The sequence below is a fragment of the Balaenoptera ricei genome, chromosome 17, assembly GCF_028023285.1.
Source record: "Balaenoptera ricei isolate mBalRic1 chromosome 17, mBalRic1.hap2, whole genome shotgun sequence".
Classification (NCBI taxonomy): domain Eukaryota; kingdom Metazoa; phylum Chordata; class Mammalia; order Artiodactyla; family Balaenopteridae; genus Balaenoptera; species Balaenoptera ricei.
The window spans coordinates 2,914,218-2,933,193 of NC_082655.1; the positions used below are offsets into that span (position 1 = coordinate 2,914,218).

The 18,976-nt window shown below is 41.0% G+C and overlaps 1 protein-coding gene and 1 non-coding gene across 17 annotated transcripts in view; one reads left to right on the forward strand and one right to left on the reverse strand.

The window, feature by feature from the left end:
* Positions 1 to 18,976, forward strand: part of PTK2 (protein tyrosine kinase 2) — a 253,622-nt gene that overhangs the window by 110,810 nt on the left and 123,836 nt on the right. For all 16 annotated transcript variants that reach the window (XM_059901755.1, XM_059901758.1, XM_059901756.1 and 13 more), the window contains 2 exons: positions 8,675 to 8,754; positions 11,365 to 11,427. In XM_059901755.1, coding sequence (XP_059757738.1) covers positions 8,675 to 8,754; positions 11,365 to 11,427 — 143 coding nt within the window. The remainder of the gene's footprint in view (positions 1 to 8,674; positions 8,755 to 11,364; positions 11,428 to 18,976) is intronic.
* Positions 16,734 to 16,840, reverse strand: LOC132352130 (U6 spliceosomal RNA). Its single transcript, XR_009498598.1, has one exon. It is a non-coding gene; the product is annotated as a U6 spliceosomal RNA (small nuclear RNA).

Genomic DNA, 18,976 nt, shown 5'->3' on the forward strand with positions numbered 1-18,976 from the left:
TTTTCAGAAGACTTTAAAAAATATTTTATTCAGCATTTTTAGTTCTTTTCAATGAGCACTGTGGCCAGGACATTGGGTCCACTGTGTTGGTAGAAATGGAAGTGATCATATAGGGCTTTAAAATTTTATCCCTTTTGGTTCATTTCCACAATAATTTGCACTGTGGTTAGAAACTGTGGTTCATTTGAACTCGTTCAGACTTTTTGGACTTGTTTCATCGTCTTGCATGTTGAGATTTTGCCAGGGGTTCAGCTTTGCTTGAGTGAACGTGTCTCCTCTGGCTGTGCGGTGAGCTCGGTAGATAACCATCGGTTTGAGATTGTTCATTGTGTTGTTCGCAGCTCCTGCGTCTCTGTTCTCTCTTCCTGCTTGAAGGATGGTGTTGCTAGGAGAACCGCGGTTCTGGTTCAGAACCACGTGGGAGTCGTTCTCCCTCAGAACTTCGGCGGTGTTCTCTGCTGTGTACGATCCCTGTCGCTGCTGTTGAGAAATGGCTGTCGTAGTCTATTTTGTAGGTCATTTGTCTCCTCTCTCTGGGTGGCTTTAAGACCCTTACTTGTCCTCAGTGTTTTGCAGTTTTATTACAAACTAGGTGGGATTCCCACTTAATTTTTCCTGCTTGATCTGTGTTGTGTGGCCAGGACCTCTGGGTTCCTGTCGTTTTAATCGGTCCTGGAGATGTCTTCGTTGGCGTCTGCTCAGATACCGCCTTTTCTCCCTTCTTAGTTATTCCTCCTGAGATTTCAGTTGAGATCTCCATCAGAACTTCTCAGACTGTATCTACTGACACCTCTTTTTTGTTCTCAACTCCTGTCTCCCTGAGATCTGGATTCACATAAATCTCTCAGATCACCAACCCTCCTCAGCTGTGGCCAATTTGATGTCTAGTGCATTTGTTGGATTTTTATTTATTTTTTAAGTTTTATCTCTTCCCCCCACCCCCCATTCTTCAGTCTGCCAGGCCATCTTTTATGGCCCTTATTATTAACTAATTTTTCTGCCCCCTCCTTTTTTTTTTTATCATTTCCGATGGGGTTGATGGCTCTATTCTGAATCCGAATTGTAACATCTGGAGTCTGTGGGCTTTACATCTGTTGGTGGTGACCTACACTGACTCTTATTCACAGCGGCTTGTTTTCTTGCATGTTTGTTACGAGCCTAGCATTTTGTTGAACTTCATGTGTGGGAATCTTGAGGGTCTACATTGGGGGATAGTGAATACTCCTGAGTGTTATCTGTTATTTCTGTTTTAGAAGAATCAGTATTTTTATTACTTTGGTTCTTTTATCAGGATAGAAGCAAAAGAATTATGTTTAGATTTCCTCTATACTAGTTCCATCCCATGAAAGAGAAAGAAAACTTATAATAAACTACCTTAATTTTATTATTCCTTATTTTGAAATTTCACCCAATCCCACTACTCATCATGCCCCTTGTTTGGATGGAGTCATGAGGAAAACAACATGTCAGTGGGTGTATTGAGCGTTGGGCTCCTGGTGGGAGATGATTCTGTGGATGCACATAGTTTCATTCAAAGATGTCCTAAATGTGACCACCAGTGTGACATGCCACAGATGACTCACTAAATGTTTTTGACCCATTTTAGAATATTCTGAAAGATATTAATCAGCACACTCTAAAAATAAACTAGAATCTTGTTATAACCCTATTCACTGTAGAGCAGGCGTCTAAAAAAATAATTTTTGATGCCAAAGCTAATGGCTTATTGTAAAGCAAGAAAAGTATGTTTTGCCTTGAAGTTGAATTTTGCCTTTGCCATATAACATTTTATTCTTATCTCTCTGGTTTGTTAAAGGTGTATTTGATTGGCAACCTTTTGCAGATAGTAGTGGCCGTTAGTTTGAAGGGCTCTGTCCATGTTTAGTCAAGAAGTTGTCGTATTAACTAAATGTGCATCGATGATGCTGAACTTGTGTAGGACCCATTTGGTACCACTGACATTTTCAGCTTCTGAGATGCCTGTGTCTGACATGAGGTTGTCACTGTTTTCTCCTACAAATATATTAGGATTTAAAATGAGTATATCCATCGGTTTGCTCTTAAAAAAACATTAACTGTAACATAATTCGTGGTTTATTTGACAAAAAAAGTTCCAGTGGGAAGCTGAAGAAGACATTGAATCCAGCACCCTAACTTTATGGTTTGGAACCTAAACTGCAGAGATGTGTGAGGGGCCAGGGCACACTTACATTTTGTTGGTCAATCTTTCTGTTATTTTACTCCAATTTTTTATTTTTACATGTTTTTATTTAGATAATTATATTATCAGAAATGATTTCTTTAACCGTAGTTTCTTGGCCATAAAGCTTTCTGTCAGTTAAAACATTTTGAAACGGAAGCTCCAAGTGGGAAAGTTTAGTTTAAAACCTGACATTTTCAATGTGGGAATTATTAGCTGTCCTTTTCCAGAAAGAAGTTAAAATTAAATATAGGTCTAAGTCTGATTCATTAGAAGATATATTTTCTGTACTTCTTTAATAGATTTAATAATGTACCTTTTTTTTCTCCTTTTCCACTCCTGTATGGTTTTGGTGATTCAAAAAGTTTTATGGTTATTGAGGACTTAGGTAAACTCTGTCATATTTATACTGTTCAACCCATAGTTTTTTGTTCATCCTTCTCTGTAAAAGACTTTAGAAATGGGAGGCAGAAATGGTCAGTCTCTCACAGTTATTCTTCCCTGCTGCTATTTTAAGTTTGCCTTTAGTCTACCTCAGGGCCTTGGGCAGATTCTTTCTTTGGTAGAAATACTGCTGTCTCAGGATCCCCAACAACACCCTCAAGTTCAGTCGTTCATCAGAAGGATTTACAGGACTCAGAGGTTGTTATATTTCTGGTTTTAGTTTATTATAGCAAAAGGATACAGAGGACAGGCAGCAAAGGGAAGGGGTCTGCGGGGTGATGTCCAGAGGAAATTAAGTGGAAGCTTCCCCGGGTCCCTCCCAGGGGAGTCCCATGGCGCAGCACGTGATGTGTGACAACAGGTGCAGAGGTTCGCCAGCCTGGGACCCTGCTGAGCTTGGGCGTTGAAGGTTTTTATCAGGCTCCATCTCCTGGGTGTACAACACCTGTGTGACCTCAGGTAGTCAGGCTCCAGGCCCCAGGGAGGAAGCAGGTGTTCATCATAATCACATTGTACATATAAATTCTCCAGTCAGACTGGTACTGTGTGGCTCGAGGCTTCAGGTGGGCAAAGGCACTCTTACCAGAACATTTCAGGAGTCCAGGTTCCAGGAGGCCAAGAGCCAGTCATAATCTTGGGAATGTGTAGGGTTTGAGCAACCCAGGCCTGCTGAGTTAACATTTTTCTGCATGACTCCTCTTTCCTTTCCTGGACTTAGATCATTTCTATTCATTCGGTAACTCTTTTTTTAAAAAATTGAGGTCTAGTTGATTTACAGTGTTGGGTTAGTTTCTGCTGTACAGCACCGTGATTCAGTTGCATATATATATATATATATATATATATATATATATATATATATATTCTTTTTCATATTCTTTTCCATTGTGGTTTATTACAAGATATTGAATATAGTTCCCTGTGCTATACAGTAGGACTTTGTTGTTTATTTTGTATGTAGTAGTTTGTATCTGCTAATCCCAAACTCCTAATTTATGCCTCCCCCCCTCCCTTTCCCCTTTGGTAACCATAAGATTGTTTTCTATGTCTGTGATTAACTCTTAATTTTAAGCAGTGTTTTCTATGTAAAGCCTTCCATGACACCTGTACATTTCTCATTTAACATCTGATTTTTTTTAATATTTTAAAATTCGTTTTACTGAGGTATAATTTTACATACAATAAGAATCACCAACTTCAGTGTACAGCTCAGTGAGTTCTGACAGATGTGTATAGTCGAGCAGTTTCCATTACAATCATGATATAGTACAATATAAAAATAGGGAAATTGACATTGACACAATACTACTAAGTAGACTACAGATCATGTTCAGATTTCACCAGTTTTTACGTGCACTCGTGTGTTTGTGTGTAAGAGTGTGTGTGTAGTTCTTTGCAGTTTTATCGTAGGTACAGATGGATGTATCTACTACTGTAATGAAGACACAGAACTGTCTCACCAACACAGAGAAGCTCCCTGGTGCTGCTTGGTCACAGCCTGCCCCTCCCCTAAGCCCTGGCAGTCACGGGTCTGTTGTCTGCACGTTGTATTTCCCTGTTATTATCTGTTGCCCCCACTAATAGAGTGTGCCGTTCAGTGAGAGCGGACGTAAAGTCTGCCTTCACCATTGTGTCCACAACACAGTAAGACATGGATTTTAGGTACCTAATTGATTCTCTCGAATGACTTATTAGTGATGATTGAGTTTTAATGCTAATGCCCTGATGTTCAAAAATTTGGATGAGATTTATTAGAAGATGTCAAAAAAATCCAAGAAACAAAGGAACTATATGCCTTTGGAATTTGAGAAATCACATTGGTTTGTGTGTGTGTGTGTGTGCACTCTCAGCATTAGGTCTTCTTTTTAAAAATTGATGTGATTCTTCAAGTACCTCTAGTATATTTGTGGTTGCTTTTCCATTATATATGGACAAGAAAAAGGAAACACTTCTTTTCATACAGGTTTTCTAGCTTTGGTCATCTCCTTTTATAGTCTGTTCTCAATGTAACATCCAGAGCAGTCCTTTTCCAATCAAAATTTACCCACCATTATGTCCATGTAAATTCCATATACAAGTTTTATTCACTGCTGTATCTTGGCACATGGTAGGCATTCAGTAAATATTTGTTGAATGAATACCTGTTAAATGCTATGTTAAATGACTTACTCAGTTGTGGAAAAAGCATTTGACTCAGTAAGATAGCATAATTCTTTAATTTATATATTTTTATAGCTCACGTACGCAAGAGAAAATCAAGGAGTTTGTTTTAATTGAGAACTGCCATTGGGTTCCTTCTGCATACAGACACTCCACTCTGTGATCTCACAGAACTCAGGGAGGAGTGCCTGCCAGTTTAGCCAACTTGGCCGACTGCCTCGGATCCCTCAGGTGGTGTATGATGTAGACGGTTATATACACATTTGTCTGCCCTCAGCCCCATTTTCTTTACACACACTATCGAGGACTTTCAGGTCTATTTGATAAATTCATGTAGCTGACAGAATATTCAGAAGAGACCAAAACAAGGCAAAAGATCTCATGTGGTAGCCAAAGCATTGGCTTGGCATATGGAATAAATTATGGAGCAATTTAGGATTAGTACTTTTATTAGAGATGTGAGTGGTTTTTATATTAAAACCTGTGCTTTAGTTCTATTGCAGAATAAGGTGAAAAAACTCATGAATGTAAATACAATACTTGCCCACAGAAGGAAGTCCAGATACATCCTATTTTTTAAGCAGGAATTTGACATCAGTATGGAAACAAATTAATAAAACAAAGAACAACATTCAGAGATCTTTGCTTGAAAGACTCTTGGAAATTTGCTGGATTTGGAGTTAATAAACAGTAGTAATCCATGGTATAAAAAAGAATACAACACAATGACAGTGGTAAAACAAACTGGGGCATGCATGTGAAGCTGTCATGTTAGACCCTGGGGCTACCAGGGTTATGAGCTGTGGTCCTTACTGGTCATTAATCTTCCTTCTAGTGGAGAATGCCTACACTTTCTGAGAGTTCACAAGAAGGTATAGGAACACACTGAAGCTTGAGTTATGGGAGTCAGTGGATGGGTTTTTGAGTTTTAACTTTAACGCTTGCTGTGTGACCTTGAGTACATTAACTTTGTGTAATTAAGCTTTCTGGTTTTTATGTATAAAAGAGGACTAAGGCCTATCTTGAAGAGTTATTGTACAGACTATAAATAATGTATCTAAAACAGCATAATACCTAACCCCTGGAATAATAAGTAGCTCCTCTGCTATCATCTTCATTCTTTTTAGGTTCTTTCTAAGGCTCTTAATTGGGGATTATAGTAGGGTCCAACTCACAGTGATGCTGTGAATATTAAATGAGAGTTATGTATAAATCTGTCTGACTTGGCAATGTGAGTATATTTACTGTAAGCAACTATATAGCTATATATACGCACACTTAAATGTTCAATAAATTGCATTTATTTCACAAATGAAAGCATGGAAGTTAGAAATGTTTTATAAAGAAATGAACACTGAGTGTTAAAAACCCTACATTTTGAAGAAAATTGCATGAGCCCAACATCAGGACGTGATGTGCACAGTGGTTCAGAGAACACCCCCTCTGGAGCCTGGGTGACAGGGACCTTGCGGGGGGTTGCTCCCTGCCCTCACAGAGGGCAGCTGCCACAGGGTGGGGTAAGGAGGAGGGGAGGGTCTGCTGAGATGGCTGGTTCCATCGTGGATCACCGCACACAGTGAATGGGCCTCAGGCCATAGTCATACAGCTCTGAGTCAAGAGTAGTAGATTGTTGCTGTAAGAAAAACAACTCTCAGAACTTTTAAGTCATGTTCATAAATAAAGGGATTTTCCATAAAGATCGTTAAGTTAATTTTCTCTTTTTTTTCATTTTTGCAACTAATATGAATTTGGTTTTGATGACTGAATAAAGCATATGATTACATTTTTCCACCTTTGAATAGTGTTTAAATATTATAGTAACTAATCTTAAGATAGTTTTGTAATGATGCATTTTCCTCAACATGTAATTGCTGTTCTGCTCTGGTTGCTTCAAAGTCTGCACCAAACCATAAGCTAAGATCCACTGAATGCTTCAGTCAGAACAACTGTGGTGTTTCTCTAACTCACATAAATACAGTCTTTATTTATCTCTCCATTTTTGTGTAGTAATAAACCTACTTAAGATGCAAAAAAGTTAGTTTTAAAATTTGTATTTATTTTTTGCTGTAGAGGAGAAAGAGCCAATTGAAGTGTAAACAGAGTGATTCTAGAATCAAAGCTTTTTACTTAATTTAGTGGGTTGAATAATTCAGTTCTATTGAATCAGTCTTAAATGCCTGCTATATTTAAGGAATAGAAATTACTATTGCTTGTAACTCTTATGGAAAATAACATTTACACACAGAGGTATCCAGACCCTAGTTTGATGACTTTATTCTTTCATTCATTTGCTCAGTCTTCAGTCAGTCAGTGTTTATGGACCAGCTAGGTAAAGGTGCTAATGCAGAAAATAGAGCAAAGGTTTCAGAGGAAATGGCGTTTAGATCAGAAATAGATCACTGCTGGCTGAGCGGGCATCGCCCCCATCCTGAGAGGAGTGAGTAGGTGAGCACACATGCCCCTCAGGTTATAGGTTCTGGTACGTTAAAGAGGGCATCCCAATCTGAAGACTTTTATTTTCTCTGTAAGCAAGAGATGTGGCTGGTTGACTGGAGAAAGTGTGAATCAGTGTGTTGCCAAGCTTCCTAGGCAGGCATTGCTGAATTTCCAAGCAGTCTCAGGCGATCGTTTGAGGTTTGTCGTCATGAACGTAAAGCAAAGCACAGAGCAGAGTTTCTCCAGTTGCTCAGCAATAAGCGTGGAGAAGGAGGTGGGTGGCTGGTTTCAGTATTTGTTGGTCTGGCCAGGGAATTAAAATAACGGGAGGAAGGAGGTTGGGAGGTTTGGGGGTCTTTTCAGGGGAAGGTTATGAACTATCACTATAAGGTTGGCAAAGTAGTTAACTTGGGACTAGAAATCTTTTGAACAAGCGAACTGACAGGCTAGGTAGCAATAGTTGAAGAACAGGATCTGTGGAGTTTTTCCTAGGGCAGAGGTCAACATACTTTTTTTGTGAAGGACCAGAGAGTAAATATTTTAGGGTTGAGGGTCAAGATGCCAAATGGAGGGAAGGGTATTATGAAATACTTATAGAACAAGAGACAAGACAGATTTCCACGGAGTTTTGTATTGGTGAAATTCATAATATAATAATTGAGTGCAGTTTTTTTGTAATACAGGTCTGCTAATGAGAGGAGCAGAGTTCCTTTTTGGGGGAGGAGTAACATTTCACTTAATCGAGGTTCAGAATGAGTGCTCCCTGTCATCAAAATCAATTGCAGATCTTGATCTCTTGAGGCTGAGCTGTGAGATTTTACATATTTCATCTTTGAAAACATCTTCACACTGATACGTGCTCTCGGATACTGACATCAGCCCCTCACAGTCATTGGTTGGAAGGCCTTTGCGCAATTTGTTAGATCCTTCTCTTTATAGCACACTTCAAGCATGTTGTCACTTCGCCGATTAATCACTTATAGTCGATGGTTAGGTGGAAGCACATCAGTTGCAGGATTAAATGGATTTTGAAATAATGTTAGTTTTCTTTGCCTTTGCATTGAGGTCCAAAAAATGGTGCTGGGACTGTAGTTTGAGTTCAGAAAATACAGCCACCGCCAATTTGCCTGGAAATGGAGATCTCCCTTCATGTTTTCCCTTTGACAACACAGAGGGTAGAAAGCAGCTTGACGTTATTGTGATTCAGATGACGTTTAAGTGCTCATAGATCATGTATGTTCTTCATAAAGGAAGACTGTTTGACTCTTTAACTATTCTTTGGTATTACTCATTTTATATCCAGCATCTAGCGTGATTATTGACACAGTGTGTATAAAGCATGTAAATGGCACCCAGTAAACATTTACTTAATGACTAAGTTTAAAACATATTCTCTTACAACAACATTATTTTACCCTTTCCTTTTTATTGTAGGTGAAGAGTGATTATATGTTGGAGATCGCTGATCAAGTGGACCAGGACATTGCTTTGAAGTTGGGTTGTCTAGAAATACGGTAAGGGGGTAACTAGACATTGAGGTCTTCATTCAACCATGTTTTCTGCTGTTTTTTCTAGGTATTTTCCTTTCCTGATAAAGATTATCAATAAAATACTGAATAAAACTTGAGTAAAATTTGAAAATATTCCGAATTATGTTGACATTGCTAATTTTAGAATCTTTTAAAATATTATATTTAGAATTGAATGATTTATAAGAGTACAAGTATGTAAGCAAGTCTAAGGCTGAGCTCCCCAATGGAACCTTCTGTGGTGAAGGAAATGTTCAGTATCTGTGAGATCCCATGTGCCAGCCACTAGCCAAGGTGGGTACTGAGTACTCAGATGTGCAGCGTGGTTTAAATTTGAACATAAATAGCCATATATGTCTAATGGCTGCCATTATGGGAGATGGGAAACTGAGAATGTATTTCTTATTTCTGATAACATTTGTCACCATTTGTCATGTATTCTGTGCCACCATTTAAAACTTTGAGTGAAAGAAATATTTTACCTTTGTCAGGTATAATTTTAATTAAAATTTACCCCGGCTCGTGGCCTCCCTGATGGCACAGTGGTTAAGAATCCGCCTGCCGATGCAGGGGACACGGGTTCGAGCCCTGGTCTGGGAAGATCCCACATGCCATGGAGCAACTAAGCCCGTGCGCCACAACTACTGAGCCTGCGCTCTAGAGCCCGTGAGCCACAACTACTGAAGCCCCCGCGCCTAGAGCCCGTGCTCCGCAACAAGAGAAGCCACCGCAGTGAGAAGGCTGTGCACCGCAACGAAGAGTAGCCCCCGCTCGCCGCAACTAGAGAAAGCCCGCGGGCAACAACGAAGACCCAACGCAGCCAAAAAAAGAAAAAATTTACCCCAGGCTGCTAGTTTAAGATGTGTTGGTTAAATTAGCTAAAATTTGATTACGTGTACTCAAAACAGTTAGTGATAATTTTCCCGAGAGATCACTGTTTTTTATATTACATAAGGCTATCAAATAACGGTTCCTACAAAGACCCAAAGATCATTAAGTATAACTCTCGGGGCTTCCCTGGTGGCACAGTGGTTGAGAGTCTGCCTGCCAATGCAGGGGACACGGGTTCGAGCCCTGGTCTGGGAAGATCCCACATGCCCCGGAGCAACTGGGCCCGTGAGCCACAACTGCTGAGCCTGAGCGTCTGGAGCCTCTGCTCCGCAACAAGAGAGGCTGCGATAGTGAGAGGCCCGCACACTGCGATGAAGAGTGGCCCCCACTCGCCGCAACTGGAGAAAGCCCTCACACAGAAACGAGGACCCAACACAGCCAAAAATAAAAATAATAAATAAATAATAAATAAAAAATTTTTTAAAAAAAAGTATAACTCTCAACTCTTCATTAAAATTTGTTTTCAACCTTAATTATATATCCCAGTAAAAAAAAAAGCCATCTCTCACTGGTCTCTTTCCGTTCCTGGCCTTTACAGTTTTTGCTTGGGAAGCAAACTTGGCGCTCTTTCCTTCCCACAGACGATGCTGTGATGTATTGCTTGGAAGAAGGGTCCAGAAGCATTAGGTCCCACGCGAATGGCATGCGTGCCTCTCTGGGTTCCCCTCCCACTCTGGCCTCTCCATTTACGTTTATCCTTCTCCTCCTCTCCCCTGTTTGAGGTCACTGATTTTTGAACTCTGAAGGAAAAACTTGACAAAGTAGTCACCCGTCCAGCTACCCCTCCCAAACTCCTCCCCCACATGAATTGAAAACAGGAGAACAAATTAAGTGATCCTTTTTGGGCCCTTTAAAATTTTTTGTCGAAATCTAGTACTTTCGATTTTAAGTAGGCCAAAGAAAAAGTCAAACAAATTAAAAAAGCAAAACCAGTATTCATGTTATTACAGACAAGTTTGAAACAGTCTTGTTGATTACACATTCTCCTGGGAAATCACTTCAGATGATTTGTAATATCTGTGTGTTCCAAAGCAGCTCGAGCTAGACCTTGTCCCTTTGTGAGATAACTGTGTACACGCAGAGAATCCCACCCACTTGGGGCAGATTTTGCAGAGAAAGGACTTGGTTCCAGTAAGACCTGAAATTGCTTGAACATGTAACTTGGAATAAGAGGTAAAATTCAGACTGTGAACACTCAGCGAGATAGGCAGCACTTCTCTGCAGAGCCTAGCGCCTGTTACCTGGACTAGCCCACTGCGATGATTCTGCTGCAGGTCCCATACTGTTTCCTTAGTAACTGTGGGTCTTCCCAGGAGCAGGTGGGGTGCGCACCGGCCACAGGGGCAGCCTGGGGTTCCTGGCACTGTCCCTTGAGGAAAGGCCAAGTACAAGTAGCGAATGTAGCTGATCTCTTTTACAGCTGGAATCTGGTTTCTCATTTTGCAAAGAGCCAGACCTGCTTCACATCAAAAGGGAACGTGAGATTGTTCAGTAGAGATACGGTCTGTGTTAGCTGATTTATGCTGCATTAGGATGTAGGAAAAATGCTGTGAATCAAATTTGTTCTTTATTCGTTGTTTATGAGAATGTTTGTGGCTTAGCCGTGTAGTGGTTAGATACCCCCCTTTCACAGTTGTTAATCATTTAACATCGCAGACATTCCCAATACCAGTCTATGAGTGTGTGTATCTTCTCTGCTTTTAGGCGGTCGTACTGGGAGATGCGGGGCAACGCCCTGGAGAAGAAGTCTAACTATGAAGTATTAGAGTAAGTGCGGCCTGTCCAGGCGCTGCCTGCAAGCATTCAGAGCTAAGTCACTTTTCAAACTGTAGATTTTACTGGTTTATCTTTACTTAAAACTTAATATTAAATCTGAAACACTTCTGTTTCTAAAACTTTTATATCCGAAAGACGAAAGTTTTATTAAGAAATGAATTCTTGGTGACGTTGTGTTAGCAAACATTTAAATTTGTTGATAAATGTTGTAAGGTTAATATTCTTTGGCATGTTAACACATAAATAATAAACTTTTCTGTCTCTGTAGATTTAACCATATTGGGATGGAGTTTCACTTCTAATTTATATTGAACTATGAAATTGTTATTATTTATATTCTCTTTATAAGTTTATTAGGGTTTTTTTCCCTTAGTTAAAAAAAAGTGGAAAGATGGGAGTTATTTGTTGCTCATGTATCAGAAAATGTAGGATAACTGAATATTTTTCCAATGGTGAAGTTAACAGTCATTAGACTATTACGGTAGAGTATTTAAAATGCATATAAGACAAAGTGGGGCTTATGTCTTGGGAGGCGGAAAGTTCTGCACTTTATCTGTTGATGATTAATTCAGCAAAAAAATCACTGATATTTGTTATTTCCAGCTTTATTTTTGTTAGCAATGGTGCAACTTTTTGCCAGCACTTTTCCTGGCCATATTATTACTGAAATTCTTGTGCTATTTGGAAGACGTTACTACAGTGAAGTAAAAGGTTGTCCATAAGTACTCTGCGATAATAGAGACTTGACATGGCTTTGGATTTTATTTGGACTTTCCGGGTCAGCCCAACTGCTATCACACTGTGAAAGTATAATATCCCACCATTTTGAAAACAAGATTTTACAGGGGAGGTATGGTCATTTGAAAATAAAAGTAGAAGTAAATATTTGGGGGAATTAGTTATGGAGCAGGTCCGACCATTTGCACTAATAACTGGTGGTAGATGTGATAGTTATTTTGCAGTCACACAAGCCTCCTTTGTCCCAATTGTGACAAGTGAGGTAGCGCCCTGGGCAGCCTGTCTCGTTGTGGCGCGGATTCATCCCTTGATTTCTGGACCTACTGTATTAGCATAATGTAAGTTTCGTGACAGTGTGCAGCGTATAAGGCACTCACTAAATATTTGTGGTTGTGTGTTTATGGACACATCCATCATATAATGTTGTGCCTCTTAACAGATTAAATAAGGATAAAACACGGAGTTGTTAGAGTTGAATGAAAACTTTTAGAGATGAACTGGGATATCTTAGTAGGCAGAATTATTTTAAGTAGAATTTTCCCTGCCCTTCAGTTGACAGCATAGAAGCAACAATACCATTAATAACATTTTTAAAAAAAACAAAAAAAACTAACATTCACTGTGGTTTAGGTGGTTTAGGTTTTTGTTTAAAATTGCCACATTCCTCAGCCTGAAAGACTCTTCCTACTGCTTAAAATACAAATTACCAGAATCAGAGGAATCATTGAAGGTCTTGTCTCAGGTACATGCTAGATTTGTTCTCATTTCAAATGGAGGTTTTTGAAAAATAGGAATATTTGAAAAATATCCATTTGTTTCTTTGTTTATTCGTTCATTTAACAAAGATTATTGAGCATCTACTGAGTCCTTGGCAGCTAAGTGCTAGAGATGCAGAAGTGGATAATCCAAAGTTTTCAGCCTCAGGAAGCTTACAGCTGGAAGGGAGACTCTCAGACAGTAAGCAGAGTTGTAAAATAATATAGTAGGAACTGAAGTAGAAGCTTCTAGAGGGTGTGTGTGGGGTGGTACTCCATGTCTGATGTCTGATGGGAGATGTTGTCTAGCCTGAGTGGTGGAGAAGGAGCGTGGGCAGGCGGGGGCTGCCGCTCGGGAACCAGCCAGCCCCGGGAGAGAGCGCAGCATTTGCGAAGACACGGAAACATGCACGTCAGTTCACTGTGGGTAGAACACCTTGCCCTTGGGGGAGGGCCGGGATGTGTGTTGTAAACAGCTCCAGGCATTCTGACACGGCCTCCAGAGGACTCGGTCCTGAGCCTGAGCCGTGATGACTCAATGAACCAGGTCCGTGACAGGAGGAGCTTTGTGATGGAGAATTCCATATTCCCAAATTGGAATGATATTAAAGTTAAAAATGGAAGTAGGGAACCCAGAAACTGTTGCATCTTTCCTTTCTCCTGGAGCAAGAATGAGGCTCTGACGTGGACTCCGTGGCAGGAGCAGTGGAGGTGGGAGTTTACCAGAGTCAGGGTCTGCGGACTGGCTGTCTGGTTGGATTGGGGCGAAGGGGGCCAAGGAGGCATCTAGGGACTCTCGGCTTTCTGTCCTGGGCCAGTGGGCATGTCAGTCACAGAAACAATTTCGTGTTTGAAGGGAAGGAGGGTAAGTTGGTTGGGACGTGTTGATTTTCAGTTCTGAGGGAACATTTGTGTTATTTAAATGAAAAAGGAGACAGAAATGTTGGTTTATTTTCTATGTTATAAAATCACTAAAACCACAGCTTAAAAAAAATCTCTGATGGTACCCAGTGCCTAGATCTTGGTTTCTAATATCATTCTTCAATGAAAGGAAGCAGGACTCCTGATCCGAGGGGCAGGGGGAGATACATGATGAGCCTAGAGCATCTTGTAGAGCTGGAAAGGAGCAAGTGCTCAGAAAAGCAGATGGGGGGGCTCTGTCAGAGCATCAAATTGGAGTCCCAGTGACCAAAGGTAGGGCATTTGGGCAACAACAAATGACTTAGTTTTGGGTTATAGCCCAGAGTATGAAATAAATATCCATGGGCCTATATGAATGTAAATAATTGAATAAATAAATATATAGAGAAGTGATAAATCTCCCACATAGAAGAATTCTAAGTAATTTATATAGATACAGCCTGAGGAGACAGATCATAAAATCTCACCCTATAGTGTGGGCTCTGCTTAGTGACATGTGTCTAAAGAATACAGTGTGGAAGGGTGTGTAGGTAACCTGACAGTGGAGCCATCTGACAGGCGCTGCCTCAGCCAGGTGGTCAAGGTCAGCATCAACACCAACAGTTATGTTGATGGCATGTGTGCCCTTGGTGTGATCTGTTGAGAATGACACTTCGTCTCTGTGGTCTGCTTCCCCAAAACCTAAAAACCCAATCCAGACTTGTGAAAAACAGGTAATTCTCAGTTGAGGGACATTTTACAAATTACCAAGCCAGTACTACTCAAAACTGTCAAGATCTTTAAAAACAAGGCAAGTCTGAGAAACTGACACAAGCCAAGAGGAACCTAAGGAGATGTGATGATTAAATTGGATCCTGTGAAACAGAAAAATGACATTAGGGGAAACACTGATGAGATCTGAAAGTGTAGGGTTTGTTAGTAATGATGTATCAGAACCGATTTATTAGTTATGACAGAGGTGCCATAGTAATGCAAGGGAAAGCCAGGTGTGGGCTATTCAAGGAACTCTCTGTACTATCTTTGCAACTTTTCTGTAAATCTAAAACTATTCTAAAATAAAAAGTTTATCTTGGGAACAGTTCTCAAAGCTTTCTGAGATGCTCTTCCCGGGTTATAATTCTCCAATTTGGCTCGAATAAAATTTTCCATTTCTTAAAAAAAAAAAAAAAAAAAAAGGAACGAGAGAATTGAAGAGGAAAAAGCCAGCGTGTACTTAGAGATGATCTAAAAAGGTGAATCATTGTGCGAAGTTGGAGCAGGAGGGCCAGGTCAGTGGCTTGCATTGTAGCGTGCCCGGCCGTCAGAGAGTTGTCCTCAGGGCCACTGTGATGTGGACTGTGTCCCAGCCTGTCGTTGTGAGAGGCCCACGTCGGAACAGGAAGGGTAACTGAGCCATGGCAGCTGGGTGAGAGCCAGAGGTGTCATGGGAATGAAGAGAACAGGTACCTGGGGGAAATCTCTGTGGATGATACATTTGCATGTTTTTGGCAACAAGAAAAGTCTGTAAAAAGAAAGAAAATGAAGAAGCAGGTATCCATCAAGATGGATTTGGAGGTATATTTGGAGAGAGGAGCGTTAAGTTCAAGATTTATTTGAAATGAGAGTCAAAAATTGCACTAAAGTTGGTGTGAATTTGGCTTATTTCTAAAAATTACAGAAATCGAGGCGGCAGGAGAACAGATATGTGGAAGAGGGCCCACTGGAGTATTAATCAGTGCCTCCAGAACTTCAGAGTGTCTGTGGGGTCAGTGGCATGGGAAGTGTGGGAATCACCAGACATGAATTAGGGCCAGTGACTACTGCCACCTGCAAACAGAACAAAGCAGTACAGCGTGATTTTGTCAATTAGAGGCCTCCTTAGAGGATATTAATGAAAAACGGAATTATCTGTTATTCCAAAAATGGCCATTTTGTATTAGTTATTCTATATGTAAGATATTTAAATTAAGTAAACATTATGGTTAAGGAAAAGAAGGGGCAGTATGAGAGACTTCCAGTTCCCGGCTGTTACTGTGCTGGTTTGCTGTACCTACTTTCTGAATTCCTCTGCTTCTGCCTCGCCACAGGGGTCCTTCATAATGGCGTAAGTTGTGTGAATTCACTACCCCATCTCAGTGTGAGAAGTGGGGCGGTGGAGGGGGCTCTTGCAGCAGGTTGCTCCCCTGTTGGCTGGCTCTTCCACTTACTGTCCTGGATCAGTAAAGCCCTGGGTTTCTGTTTCCAAATCTGTAAAGTAGGGACCATGGTGATACCTACCTACATATTGGGTTGATGTGGGGAGTTAAGAGAGAGAATCATGTCAAGAGCTTAATATAGTGCCCAGCACTGAATAAATGTTGCCCGTAATTATCATTGGGATCATTATCCAGAGGAGAGAGTTTAAGCACCCTCCCATTTTGGGGCTGTTTTATATTCCTTTTGTAAATTGTACTTTTCATCTGTTTTCCATTATGTTTATGTTTTTTTCTTATTGAGATCTTTGTCATACTAACCCATGGTTCGTAATATTTGTTGTATATATTCTCTCCCAATTTGTCTTTTATTTATTTATTTATTTTAAATTTTTACTTATTTTTGGGTGCGTTGGGTCTTTGTTGCTGCGTGCGGGCTTTCTCTAGTTGTGGTGAGCGGGGGCTACTCTCTGTTGCAGTGTGCAGGCTTCTCATTGAGGTGGCTTTTTTTTTTCTTTTTAACATCTTTATTGGAGTATAATTGCTTTACAATGCTGTGTTAGTTTCTGCTTTATAACAAAGTGAATCAGCTATACGTATACATATTTTCCCATATCTCCTCCCTCTTGCATCTCCCTCCCACCCTCCCTATCCCACCCCTCTCGGTGGTCACAAAGCACTGAGCTGATCTCCCTGTGCTATGCGGCTGCTTAAAAATATGGAATGCTTCACGAATTTGCGTGTCATCCTTGCGCAGGGGCCACGCTAATCTTCTCTGTATCTTTCCAATTTTAGTATATGTGCTGCCGAAGCGAGCACTGCAGTGGCTTTTCTTGTTGCGGAGCACGGGCTCTAGGTGCCTGGGCTTTAGTAGTTGCAGCACGCGGGCTCAGTAGTTGTGGCTCGCGGGCTCTAGAGCGCAGGCTCAGTAGTTGCGGCGCACGGGCTTAGTTGCTCCGCCGCATGTGGGATCTTCCCAGACCAGGGATCGAACCCGTGACCCTTGCGTTGGCAGGTGGATTCCAGGGAAGTCCCCAGTTTGTCTTTTAACTATGATTATATAGCTTTTCATCATACAGAAGTTTTTCTTTTTTAACGTGGTAAAATCTGTCCATTACTTTCATTCTGATTTTGCGTTTCAAGACCTAATGTTTGTTCTAAAAGTTTTGTGGATTTATTTCTATTTTTACATTTCCAAATGTGTGGATATTTTTTGACTTTTTTTTTTTTAAATAAATTTATTTATTTATTTATTTATTTATGGCTGAGTTGCATCTTTGTTGCCGCGCGCAGGCTTTCTCTAGTTGCGGCGAGTGGGGCCTACTCTTAGTTGCGGTGCGCGGGCTTCTCATTGCAGTGGCTTCTCTTGTTGCGGAGCACGGGCTCTAGGCATGCGGGCTTCAGTAGTTGTGGCTCGTGGGCTCTAGAGTGCAGGCTCAGTAGTTGTGGCTCACGGGCTTAGTTGCTGCACGGCATGTGGGATTTTCCTGGACCAGGGCTCGAACCCGTGTCCCCTGCATTGGCAGGTGGATTCTTAACCACTGCACCACCAGGGAAGCCCTGACTTTCTTTTTAAAATTAACTTCTAGCTTAATTGCAGTATGATCAGAGAGTATGGTCTCTGTGATAAGAGCTTCTTTGGCTTTTGTTGAGACTTTCTCTGTGGACTAGTGTAACATCATTTTTCTCCAGTCATTTATTAGAAAGAAACTATAAATATACAAAAAGTTGAACAATCTCCTGTTTTTGGTCTTTTCTAGTTTCACCATGTCTTAGGCTTGGATTTCTTTTTTATAAGCCCAACTTGGAACAAGATGTGTTTTCTTGATTCTGTGGATTCATGTTTTTCATCTGGAAAATATATGCCATTATCTCTTTAATTGTCAACTGGATGTTTTTTCAGCCTTTATACCTCTTAACATCTTTCATATTTTTCATCTCTATTTCTTGTGGCAGTGTGTGTGTGATTTCTTTAGATTTGTCTTCTAAATCCTTAATTCCCTTTTAAGTAGTGTCTTCTTGACATACCCTGTCCATTCGGTTTTTCACTTCACCACTTATATTTTTCACTTCCAGAAATTCAGTTTCCTGTGATGTAATATGCTCTCCATTCCTGGTAATCTCTGTTGCTCACGTACGTGGTTGTGCCGTTTATTTCTTCAAGCTTTTCATGCCAGCTGTTTTGTGCTCTGTATCTGACAGTGACTCTAGGGTTGCTGGACTGTCTCTTTCTGCTGTTCCTCTGACTTCCTCAAGCTCCCAAGTGGCTTGAATCAAAGCCTGGTGGCCCAAGACTGCTGAGTGGGCCTCTGGAGTGGGCATCTGACGAGAGCCAGGGAGTGAATGGCACAACTCACCCCCCCTCAGGTCCCAGCTCAGTCCAGGCCCAGCATCCCCGCCTGCGGGCGGCACTGGGTCAGCCCTCTTCACCTCCAGCACTTCGGGTGTATAGGGTGGGGTCCTGCAGACCTACTTGTTTATTACTGTGTTGGTTAAACATTCGTTGTTGTAGCTCAGCCTGTCTTCTGATAGCAGTTCCCTTTTTCTTAAAGTATATTGTTTAGAAATTCTTTTATATGTGTCTTTGGTGGTAAAATTCTGCTCTTGTCATCTTGTAGTTTTCTTTATTTCACCTTGTTCTTGGAAGGTGAAGATTCTTTACTCCTTAGCAATTCTAGTGTAATCGTGATGTTTTCTCAGTACTGTTCCCTGGGTTCTGTCTTCCACGCAGCTGTTGAAAAGGCCCAGCCAGGGCTGTGGACGAGGTGTGGCTGGGAAGTGGTTCTCCAAGCACACCGAGGCCGTCCTGCCCGGCGACCGGCAGCCAGGGCCTCGGGGGGTCAGCATTACCCTTTCCTACTGGTTTTTGCTAGTAGCCTAGAGCCACTTAGAAGTGTAAATATTTTCTCAGTATGGAAAAGAATTATACATGAATGCAGAATATTACTTGTTTCT